The 13,025-nt window shown below is 36.5% G+C and overlaps 1 protein-coding gene across 1 annotated transcript in view; it reads right to left on the reverse strand.

Moving 5' to 3' along the window:
- Nucleotides 1–798: 798 nt before the first annotated feature.
- Nucleotides 799–13,025, reverse strand: part of Sec62 (SEC62 preprotein translocation factor) — a 28,621-nt gene continuing 16,394 nt past the window's right edge. Inside the window, exons 4-8 of the mRNA XM_075951002.1 lie at nt 12,447–12,651; nt 11,952–12,044; nt 10,187–10,247; nt 7,793–7,912; nt 799–3,546 (exon numbers count right to left, since the gene is read on the reverse strand). Coding sequence (XP_075807117.1) covers nt 3,080–3,546; nt 7,793–7,912; nt 10,187–10,247; nt 11,952–12,044; nt 12,447–12,651 — 946 coding nt within the window. The 3' untranslated portion in view covers nt 799–3,079. The remainder of the gene's footprint in view (nt 3,547–7,792; nt 7,913–10,186; nt 10,248–11,951; nt 12,045–12,446; nt 12,652–13,025) is intronic.

Here is a 13,025-nt window from a genome sequence, read left to right on the forward strand (position 1 = left end):
GGTAAGAGACACCCAGCGCTCATCCCACTGCGTGGAGCTCCATGGTGGCAGACCTGGGCTTTCATTCATGGGTGTGCCTTAGCAGATTCTGACATGTGAAAGCTCAGTATTACTGAATCAGTGAATAGACCTGAAACACTGCAGAAATAGAGAGGCAATTTACTGATGACATAATTAGAAACTACTTCCAGGCAGAGTAAATATTTAAAACATTACTCAGTGTTGGAGTATGATTCCTCAATAAATCCTATTTCAGGGGGAAGAGGCAACTGGATAGGGCTGCCTTTTTCTAGATCTTGCACTATTTTTTTTTTTTGCTACTTAAGTTTGTTTTTTACTTTTGTGCTTTTTGTTGGTGATTTTAAAACGATCACCAAAGGTAGTGTTAAAATGCCATCTCATGTTCCTGAAGGGCAAAAATACAACCATGTGAGTTATGGAGAAAATATGTTAGGGCAGAAATTAATGTTCTATTGGTCAGGAGTTCAATGTTAAGGAGTCACTAACATATATTAACATGTCTTCTAAACAGAGACAGCTAAAACAAGTTTCCTGTTGATGAAACAGTATTAACAAAAACCTGTAGAAACCCCATACTTCTCTTACACATGGGGGTCAGGATTTGCTAATCCTGAATTCCAGACTTCATAAAATATAACCATGAAAAACAACTGTACACATGGTTTTCTAATTCCTCAAAGTCTTAAAAAAGAAAATTTATAAATGACATTTTTCTAGCCAGAAGCAATAAAAAACCAGAAAGAGGGAGAAAACACCAAAATCCACCACTACTGCATATTTCAATGTAATATATTAAAATTTATTACTTTCTGAGTAGTAGTCATTGAGATATTTAACATTCTCTAGAAGGCCTTATAATTTAAAAATTAAAGAATTCAATAGGAGGGAAAGGTAAAGCACCCTAGATAATAATACCTTAATTCTGAGAACATTCACATATGCACCATTCTTCCATCTGGACGCAGGCCCTTGCTGCTCCATCCTGCTTAGGCCAGTGTACACACTCCACAATACATCCCACATTACTCAAAAGCTTTGTGCTTCTACTTACAGCAGCATATGAAATCACTGTTTAAAACCACCACTCCATTGGCTATTGTAAACAATTCTCCATGCTTGGACACAAGGATATTTATATTTAGTTAGCCAACCAAGACTTCTGAAGGCTACAACAGAGGAAGCATTTTGATTTTTATATTTGTTTAAACTGTTCAACCTTGAGGCATACAATAAGCTGAAGTTTCTAGCTCATATTTAACTACAGTAAGACTATCCCCCCAAAGGTCATCAAATGTTTATAAACCCTGTAGAAACTCACACACATCAATGGGTGGACTCTACGTTATAGCATTCCTCACTATAATTTAGACTAGACACAAGACAAATGTTATCAAGAACTCGCACATAAATATTGAGTGCCTGGGTACCATAGGAGTAGAGGTTAACAAAGCAGCTTTATTGTTATAAAACATTCTAGCTCCATTTTCATAGCCCCCAACAGGTACCAATCTACTGAAACTAGTATGCCCAGAAGCTGTAGCTACCCTTTTCTTTATTGTAGAAGTGAAGCAGAAGGGCTCTGCAAAGGTAGATGAAAAATACCCAGGCACTGCAACCACTGCACAGTGCTTTGAGGAACCTCTTGAAGGACTACATTCACAATTCCATTCATACAGGGAAGACAGAGGAAATGATCAAGCCAATCAGTTCCTAAGATTCCAATATACAGAGTGCACTTTCTCACAATTAAAGGTCATCTTTAGTCAAAACACTCAGGGGGAAAACAGCCTAAAGAAAGATGAAGACCTCACATATTCCACCACTTACTAACTATAACAGTCACCGTGACTGAAGGAAAGTATTTAGTGCTCACTCTCAGTGTGTAAGATTGTAGCTCCAAGGAATGAATGCTTGTAAGTAAACAAATGTTTTAAAAGGTCTGTAACTAAAGTGTGTAAAAAAAAATGAAATGGCAGAACTAGTTTGAAGCAATTAGAGTCCAATGGTTTTCTATGTTTTCTTTTATATCCTTTATTTTTAATTGGTATTTTAGAACAGCAAATTGTCTTTCCCAGCAGTGCCTCCTGGTCTGGTAACACATAAATCAAAATGAACATTCAGGCGTACAAACAGCTACTTTAAGTCTGTCCTCATTTAAAATAAGGATCATTTTTACTCGCACTAAACGCATGGAGTGTTGGCACACGACTGAAGCTGCTGTGGAAAGAGCGGATGTCCTGTGGGTTACTGAAACCCTAAAAACAGACCTTCCATGGTTGTTGTCTTACAAATTTAAGTGTTGAGAAATGTCTAAATAATAAGTAACAATTAAAATAAAATGTTTTATTTGTAAATTATGTACAGAATACATTTTATGACAAAGAGATGGGAGGAAGGAAGAGCCCTCGTCTTCTAATCAGTGCTCTTCACTGTGTTGGAGATGACCACCTTTCTCTGGATTGAATGCACAATTCAGTTTGGATTTCCTAAGTTGGAAAAGGAGAATTTGTAGCAAAATTAAAAGTATTGCTGCACTGTTACTAGCTGGTTTGTTTCCCCAAAATGTTCTTGATCCCTGCTAACTCAAAATATTAAAAAGGAATTTTCTGGTATAATTTATGAAGAAAAACAAAAGCATAGCTACCAAGAACAATGAGTTTATGCATTTCATTGTAAAGAAACTGCAAAATGGCTATATATTATGCATAATTTGAAATGCTGCAGTTTCTTTAGTGATTTCCATTAGTCTAACAGTAAAAAGCCATACAACTATCAAAAATGCCCTTAATCTAAATGTCACTGTGGACAATATTTCTTTGATAACTATCAAAATGAGGCCTACTTACTGTAAAATTATCAGATGGATAAAATTAGTAATGGCTTTGGACTGTGCCAATAGTACCAACGCTCTACGAAACAAAAGGCTGACTCTAACTGAATGTCAAATACATTTCAGAAAATGGATTTAAAGAATGCTACAAATGCCATGTGTACATTATGATCACCAAACATAGAAAACCCAACTTGCTGCACTTATTCAGTCCCCAAATTCGTCAGATTATAATTTTTCATGTGCAGATTTGTGCATTTCTCCATCTTTGTCATCATCTTCTTCATCACAATCTCCATCTGTCTGCTGTTCCAGTTCCTCTTTCGTGATCATCTCAAAATCATTCCCGTTCCCACTACTGTGCTGGGACCGGTCATCCTCTCTCCTGTCACTGTCCGTGTCTGAGTGCCGCTCTCCGCCCGAACCTTCTGTTCCATGATTCCCTGGTGCTACTTTCCCGTCTTCATCTTCCTTTTTCTCACTGTCTGACTTTTCCTCACTGTCGGACTTCTGTTGCTTTTTGGTTTCTGATCTCTCCTCTTTCTTTAAGTCTGCTTTTGGTCCTTTGTATTCATGTGTGTACAGAGGCCTGAAGGAGTCAATGAAGCCCACATCAGCAGTCAGGTTTGGCAAGAACCAAAAGTGGTGCCTTCCTCCAGTTATCAGCCAAATGATGAGGAACAGAATACAGCGAGCTGTGGGGAGAAAAGTTTCTCCTGAATAAATTAAGCACCAAATCAACGACAGTAAAAATTTGTGAATAAGAAACTGGGACAATAATTAGCTTTATTTGCACATTTATGCACCATATAGATGAAAATTTAAAATCTGACTAGCTTAGCAGATGAGAATATTATATTCTGCTCTCAACTTAGGGAACAAATCTTGTAATGACACACTTAAAAAATTCTATTTTTTTTTTCAAATATGGATGCTGTTTCATGGACACACACTGAGGATTTATGCATTTTGTGATCTACTCCAGGAAACACAGTAGTCAGTTGAAGTTGAAGCATAGTGAGTGTAAAGAAAGAGTAAGAGTCATGAATAATCTGTTAAACCAACTGGTGAAAAGGAAAATGCCTTCCTTCCTAGTGCTTATGTATTTATCTTGATTAAAAAATTTAACTACATTCAACATACAATATGTTAGAAAAGCAAATATAATGCTGAACAAGTCCATATACAGAAATTTGTCTACAAGATAGCTTAGCCTTGGAAGAAGAATTTAGGCATTAGAAAATTTCTATCACTGAATTCTTGTTTTATTAATTAGGCCAATTATGTTTAAGCACCACCTCCCTCAATATTAAGAAAAAATTCTATATACCTAAAATATAAGCTAGGAATAGGGCGCAGGCATGGAATCCTAGCATTTGGAGGCCAGGTCTGGGATATACATCATGACTCTATCTCAAATCTACAAGAAACAACCAAAGAAACACAGCAAGACTGCTCAAACGCACGCTGTATGAACAAACTCTTTTTTTTTTGTTGTTGTTATTTTGGTTGGTACTTGGGCTTAAATCCAGGGCAGTTTAAAAAGTTTTATCGGCAAAGCAACATAAAACTTTATCTTCGTCGGGTGGTGGTGGCACATGCCTTTAATCCCAGCACTCGGGAGGCAGAGGCAGGTGGATCTCTGTGAGTTCGAGGCCAGCCTGGTCTACAAGAGCTAGTTCCAGGATAGGAACCAAAAAGCTACAGAGAAACCCTGTCTCGAAAATCCAACAAAACAAAACAAAACAAAACAAAAAACACAAAAAAAAAACCAAAAACAAACAACAACAACAACAAAAACAAAAAAACCCACAACTTTATCTTCAACCCTTTTAAATTGTCCAGAGCCTGTGATTTGCTATGTAATCCAAGATGGCCCTGATCTCCTGCCTCAGCCTTCCAAGTAGCTGGGATCACAGTGTTTTTTAATCATGCTTGGCTGAGATTATCAGGTGTATTATTATTAGACACTTCAATATTTCAAATGGTTTTCTATTATTTATCAATGATGTACAGATTAGTGATTTTTTTCTCTCTTTTTTTTCTTTTATTACCCCAAAAAGGCTTTCTCTCTGTAGCCTGGCTGTCCTGGAACTTGCTCTGTAGATCAAGCTGGCCTCAAACTCAGGCCTGCCTCTTGTCTTGAGTGTGAGGACGAAAGCTGTGTGCCACCATACCTGGCTTCTTTCTTTTTTTAAAAGGTCACAAAGATTATACAAATGTACTAGGGTAAACAGTTTTGTATTGTTCCATTCTCTTTAAAATTAAAAATAACTATTTCAAAGAAAGCTTACAAAATAGTTGATCCAGGTTTTTTCATTATTGTGCTTTGGAAAAATCAAAGGACAATGGTTTTTATATACGTCTTAATTTATAAGGCAGTATTTATAAATAATTTTTCTTATAAAGTAGTATTTTTATTTTCATGAGAATAAAAACATATCAAATAATATTGCAGATCAGAATTACTTATGACACAAAGAAGGTAAGTATATTTGAAGCTGTAATGACAGTGATGCACGCCTTTAGTCCCACTACTTGCGAGGCAGGGGCAGGCAGATCTCCGTGAACTTGAGACTGGCCTGGCCTACAGAGCGAGTGCTAGGACAGGCTCCACAGCTCCACTGAGAAACACTGTCTCGAAAAACCAAAGGGGGGGGGGGGAATAACGTGCAACTTTTAAAGAGGCAACACATTCTTTCCTTCAAATGCAACTGCGATGTTTTAGTTCATTCACAGAGTTACAAGACAGGTAAAATGTTTTATCAAATCAAAGAAAAAGCATTATAGAAAGGTTATAAATAAAACTGAACTTCTTATGACATGTAAACTACACACAGAAGAATTCTAACATTCCAGTTTTATATGGCAATAGATAAAAGAATGAACCACAGAAAAAGTAAAACATATACCATCCTACCATTTCTTGTAGTAAAAGCTCTACATTTTAGAAAAATGTCACAGTCTTACTTAAGTGGTGATTTAACCATGCAAACTGAAAAACACCAAAAGACTTTTGAACAATCAAAATCTATACCACTGGATTTGTTAAGTGGGCCATAGATTAAAACTATTTCAAATTCAGAGGGTGGAATTAGCTCAGTTGATGGAATGCTTGCCTAACAAGCAGGAAGAGCCCCTGGGTTTATTTCCCAGTACCACATAAAACCAGGCACGGTGATGCGTGCCCATAGTGGCAGCACCTGGGACGTAGAAACAGGGTAATACATTCAAGGTCACTCTCTGCTATAGAGCAATTTTGATGATAGCTTGGCCTCAAGATACAAGACCTTGTCTTAACATTTGTAATTACATGTATAACGGTTTGTTTCTAACTTTAACTTGCAAGCCTATCTGATCCAAACTACGTATTTATACATACAGGAACTTGGAAAAATATTTTCCAAATTCAAGAAACATTTTAAAGGTCAAAACAACCTAACATAAATTATAGTGACTATGGCTTAATTAAAATATAGCAACTAGAATAAATCTAGTCAGTAGAGCTAACCCTTTGCTGAAAAACTGCAAGGAATTTCTGTAAATTTCACTGGTTTGACAGTTAGGTCAAATAGTAAGACTGATTTATTGTATCTAAATGTGAGTTCAAAGTTTGTGGCTTTTCTCCTTGATATAGGCATCACACTGACACTAGTTACCTGTTTAATACGATTAGTTATTATTTCGTGGCCTACAATTGTGCTGTGCTTTCTGCAGAAGCAGCAAGCGATTTTTCTCAAGATGACTATGCTAGAAGAAGGAAAAAAAAATGAGTTAGGTGGGAAGGGACTCATTTAGTCAGGGAACACAGATGAAATGTGTGTGGGGGGAGGGTCCTGTCACCATGGTTGACAAAAATTAGTAGAGGAAACCCTGGGTTCATGTGGGTACCCTGGTGACCAGGGGAAAGTGTGAACAGAGAAAGCTGTTTAGGGCTATAGTAATGATGCTTCACAGAAATGAAAATGAACTATCTATAAGAAATATGCATCCAGTTTAGTGTTGCAGCTTTCAACAACAGGAACGACATCAATACTGTGGGTGATTTATTTTTCTATAAAAGAATACTACTCTCGGCTGGGAGAGGTGGCACATACTTTTAATTCTAGCACTTGGAAAGGCAGAGACAGGTAAATTTCTGTGAGTTTGAGGCTGGCCTGGTCTATATAGTGAGTTTAGGCCAGCCAGGGCTACATAATGAGATCCTGTCTTTTAAAAAAGGTATGAAAGATCTCAATAATTTTGAATTTAAAAAACCATTCACTTTTATTTCCTATTTGGTTTTTAGTAACTTAGTTCCTTAATTTGTCTAGAATTAATTTTGGTACCCATGTGAAAAGCTGTAATTGTCCCTAAAGTGGCAAACAAATTGTTCAGAACCACTTAACTGAATACATGAATTGAACTTAAATATTTAATACAAACTCCATTTACCTTACCTCAAATATCTACTAATAATTCAATCACTGCAAAAATAAATCTTCATTATAGCTAATTGAAGACATAACTACATGCAGATTAAACTATATAGTAATATATTTCAAAATAACTAAGAGTAAATTTCAAATGTCTCAGCATAAAAATGACAGCTAAACAAGGCAATGGATATTTTAACTTGATTTAATCATTCCCTAAATCCATACACACACATATATAAATATATATATATATATGAGTTGTACTTTACAGAATTATGTTCATTAATCAAATGCAGTATTAATAGAAGATTAAATTTTGAAAAGATAGAGCAGATCCCAGATCAGAGTCAATGCAATCATGTTTGAGCTCTGAGATCTGACCTAGAAAGGAGGGTCACACTTCTGGACTTAATCTGTGTTAATTTTGCTATTTGCTATTAAACTTCATTGGAGCTCCACTCCAGGTTAAAGTCTAAGAGCTCAACACCTACCTATAACCAAATCAGCATTATTAAACACTTACCAATAGCAAGGAGAAGAATGCTGGCCACAAAACAGCCTGCACCCACACTGAGGTAATAGACACCTACTCTCATTTCTGCTGGCCAGAGAGGGAAAAGGGTGGCTGCTATTACTGCAATAACTGGAATAAGAAATGACAAAGTTACATACAAAAAAGTTAAAAGTTTTAGAACAAATATCTTAATGGCTTGGTTACAATTAACAATGAACACATTCTTTTCTTAGGGGGAAAACTGAAGAATACTTGAAGCAAAAAAGTACCATTTGCATAAAAATGAATTATCAGCAATTTCACTTTATATTGTTCTTAAACTATGTTAATATGGACCAAAGTACATTACATTGATTATAAAAATTACTGCATATAAATTAAAACTATTGTCACTTTGAAGCTTTTTTAAATATTAAGAGTAAGGAAGCTTAAAAAAAAACAGCTAGACGGTGGGGTGGTGGTGCAAACCTTTAATCTCAGTCCTCAGGAGGCAGATGCAGGCAGATCTCTGTGAATTCGAGGTCAGCCTGGCCTACACAGCAAGTTCCAGAACAGCCAAGGCTATGTAGAGAGACCCTTTCTTGAAAAACAAAACAAAAACCCCACAACAACAAAACAATACCCGACTCTCAAAATTCTTAAGATTCTTTCCCAGGGGAATCAGATTCACAGACTATCAAAAAAAGGAGGGGGGTGGGCAGAGTGGCTAGGGACACTATATACAAGAACCTCTAGTTTTATTTATTTTTTTGAAATGGGAAAACTGTTAGGAAATGAGTAGCCTGGTTATTAGGTCTTGACCATTAAGAAGAGAATTCCAATTCTTGCTCTATCATGTGTAAGTAGGTAACCCTCTCAAAGCTATTTTACCTTGTATTTGGCAAGTATCTGTTCTTATGGGGCTGGAGAGATGGCTCAGGGGGTTAAGAGCATTGCCTGCTCTTCCAAAGGTCCTGAGTTCAATTCCCAGCAACCACATGATGGCTCACAACCATCTGTAAGGAGGTCTGGTGCCCTCTTCTGGCCTGCAGGCATACACGCAGACAGAATATTGTATACATAATAAATAAATATTTAAAAATATATCTGTTCCTATTAGAATGAGACATCAGAGGGAATTAATGACAAAGTGATTGCACATTGCAAGCAATCAACAGGACTATCTTTTAGAGTTTAATTAAGTTTCAGTTCTTACAGGAAATTCCTCTAAATGGGATCCCATAGCATTCTATTGACCAATCATATTTTAACTATCTGTTAAGTATCTGTTTTTGCTATTTAATTATTTTTTTCCAACCCAATCTTGCCCCTAAACTATAAAAAATATATGTACAAGTTTAACACCCATATAAAAACTGAGTTAAAGGCTATGGTAAAGATTAAATCATTCAGTTTTTGTTCCACCTTCCAGCGGTAAACACTACCAAGCTTATTTTCTATTTCCAGAGACTGCTTATGTACAATAAAAATTAGTTACAAATAACCTTTTCTAAAATAATGAACTTAGGTAATTCTCTCTTTGGTGGTTTTCTGTTTTCAATCTTTGAAAGCTTCATGAAACTCTATTACAGGACCATTATTTCATTCTTCTACCGAGAAACTTAAACTACTTTCAGTTTTACATGCTAAGAGACAATACTGCAAATATATTTGCACATGTATACTGCATGATTGGGATTACTAACAGAATGAGTTCTAGGCTGGGGAATGTAGCTCAACGGTGAAGTGCTGGCCTAGCATGTATAAAAAGCCCTGGGTTTGATGCCAGGCACTGCAACAAAACCAAAACCCAACAACACTGAAAAGCACAACAGTGAATTCCTTTCAATGTAACTGGTAGGCCAAAAGATACAGACATTTAAAATTTGAACGTTATTTGCTAGACTGAAGTATGTGGATTAAAATAGTAAACAAGGGCACACACTGTGCTTAACTGTGGGCACAAAATGGGTGAATACAGGATAAATTCCTGCAAGACGCACAGGGTCTTGAAAAGTATTGTCAAAGTGCCTGATATATATGCCATCGATTGTTGGAAGTGTGTGTTCTCCCTCCCTTCCCCTCCCCTCGTACTTTCACTGATACCTTTTGCAACCTTAGTCCTTGCTACTTCACTGTTAAAATTAAGTCTTATTCACAAAGACTGGCCCTGTTTCCTCCTATGTGTGGCTACAGCTGTCTCTATTTAACCAGGCTGCTCTACCATGTTAATCTCTTAAACATATTTGTTTTAGTTGTTGCAAACAATTTTAGTTTATTACTTATATTCTGATTTTATGTAAAGTATCTTCTTAAACAGTTCTTACTTTGTATTACATTTAGAAATATTTACCTTTGGGGTGCTTCACTTTGCCCTCTAAACTCTAGATTACACTGAAAAGCTACTTATATCCGCCTACTTACCAAGAATTAATCCCATGACAAATGTTTTAATGTGAACTGGGTCATAGATCCACACATAAACCTAGAAGAATCAAGAAACCTCAGTGCTTAAAAGTTCTACAGTCATATTGTAGTCAAGTTTACTCCACACTGTAGCTCCTCGAAGGCATCCCAACCTCCTAACACCCGAAGAACTTTTTCCTTTCAGATCAGAACTATACTCAATCATTAAAAGGCTCTTAGTTTGAGCTCTCAGTTTCTGTAAAGTACAGCATTCTTCCATTTCCGAGTTCTATTTTGAACAAACTTTTTATTGTTTTTATTCTGATCTATTTATATTTCCAACACTCGAGATTTCAAACCAACCTTTATTATACTGTTTACATATTCCCTGGGAATTAGATTCACAAACATTAGTTTTGCTACTACCATTAAATAAAACCCTAAACCGCTATATTTTAACATTAACATTAAATATTTAACATTTTCCAATTTTAAAAGTCCAGAGACATGGTGTTTCTTGAGTGTGTAGGTATGTGTGTAAACACTAACCTTTTCAAGATGACAAGCGTTCACCTTTTGTTCAGCCTGCTTCCTCCCGGACAGACCTATAATTCCTTCCTGGTACAATGGGCAATCGGCCAGTGGGTTCTGAAGACTTACATCAGGTGTCTACCGTCTCCTACCTAACTGGTAACCAGCAATGCTTACTACATTATACTGAATACAGAAAGATGTGTAGGTGCCTATGTCTTTAGCGGACTCTAAAATTCTTTACAGAGAATTGCACTGTATTTACTACACCATTCCCAGCATCTGTGAAGCATCTGGCACATGCTGATGTACTCGACACTTAACTCAGGATATCTAAGCTCTTCCCATTGCAGAATTTCAAACAGAGAGCCCTAGGAGCCACTGCTTTTTACATACTTGATAATCGGTATCAGTGAATTACGAAAGAATATGTCTTGAAATTCACATCAGTTTAGCTAAGACTATTTTTGTATTTTTGTAGTAGTCAAGTGACTACCGTAACAGCCTTCATGCAAGGCCATCACCACATAAATCTCACTACAAAACATAGAATGGAACTATGTCCTTGAAAAAAGCATTAGCAATGTTGAAAATTTCAGACCTCTTAGGAGCTGTGTCTGATGAAACACCGTTGAAGAGCCAGAAACAGCAGGTGATTCCCATGAACCATTCTGATGCTTCTCTCTATGATAATAGAAACTCTGCATTTTGACTGGGCAAATTAAACTCTCAGTATAAAAAGTGCATTTTTAAGACTTTATTTCAGGTAATCAGTAAATCCAAGTGTGCGTCCGTAAGATGGTTTGCTGAAAAGGAACAAAGGTGCCTCTCATTCCTTTTCTCTGTGGATGTAGTTTTAAGGTTAATGGTCATCATGGATCATGAAGCACCTTGGCCAGAAGATTTTAACACAGGGAAAAAGAAAGGAGGATCTCAGGCCCAACATGGAGCTCCATGCCTGTGCTGCTCACCCCTAGACTCCATTAATGAGAGAGAGACCAGCATCTGTTCTATACTAAGAGATCGTAATTTCAGGTTTCACATCACTCATAGCGAGTCAAATCTGATTCTAACTTCTTATAAAACTAGATCAGAAAAGTGAATTTTTTGGAAGTTACTTTCATGTACTTAAATTTAGTATTAGATTTTTCTAAATTATTTCTTTTCATAGTGATGGCATCAAATATATTTCTAAGATTTTCTATGAAAAACTGGTGTTCTATCATACACAAATCCAATATTCTAATCTCACCTCATTTCCATCCAGAAAAATTTGATCATCATGTGGCTCAAGTTTGAATTTTTTCTTAGTTTCCTTCTTTTTTGGAGTTCCTGGAGTTTCCTCCTATGAACAGACAGGTGAATAGAATAAACACTGTAACAGTAATGAAGAGAGAAATCTGACGATTTCAACACTAATAAAAACCCTTAAGATCAGTGTTTACAGACAGCCCTACAGTTACCTCAGGTGGCCATAAAAGCTTTATGATCATAGGCCAATTAAAGATCACATGTACAAATGATTTTTACTTTTTAAATTTGTGTATGGATGTTTTCCCTGCATTTTGTCTACAACATGTGCATGCAGAACTTTTAAGAGAGCCAGAAGACATCCCCGGAACTGGAGTTAACAGAGGTTATGACCCTCCACGTGGGTGTTGGAAACTGACTGTGGGTCCCCTGAAGAACGGCCTCTCCAGCCTCCACAATGATTTTTAAAGTTTTAATTTAACTTCAGGAAGCTTACCTTTTTAGACTCTTCCTTTTCACCATCTTTCTTTTTCTCTTTTTCCTTTTTTGTCTTTTCTTCTTTTATATTTTCTTTCTTGCTCTTTTTATCTTCTTCTTTCCCACTTTCAGATTTTCCTTTATCTTTTTCTTTTTTTATGTCTTTATCATACTTCATTTTCATTACTTTCAGGGCCCGATGAAAAAACTGTTTCTTTAAAAGCCTGTGGGAAAAGTGACAGTTCTAGTATTACAATTCCCATGAATTACAAAGACACAAACTTTTTAAAAAAGCAAAAATATCAAGACCCAAATAAAATGAGCAAAGGAAAATATGAACTGGCAACTTGTACCGGCACAGAATAAAGGCAATGCAGATATCAAAGAATATTTACCAGTTTATTGTTAAACTTACTGAACCAAAGTTCCAGCGTAGCACAGGTAGCGAGGAACAAAAGGGCCGAGCCGCCTCTCCGCGCACTCTTTATTGGCAGGGATTTGCCTGAGGCAAACCCCGCCCTCTAAAGGGAGCTGATTTAACCCCTTTAGCAACTCATAAAAGAAATTATCATCAGTAAGATTATGGAAAAAATACAGT

Source organism: Microtus pennsylvanicus, chromosome 16 (assembly GCF_037038515.1).
Source record: "Microtus pennsylvanicus isolate mMicPen1 chromosome 16, mMicPen1.hap1, whole genome shotgun sequence".
NCBI lineage: Eukaryota > Metazoa > Chordata > Mammalia > Rodentia > Cricetidae > Microtus > Microtus pennsylvanicus.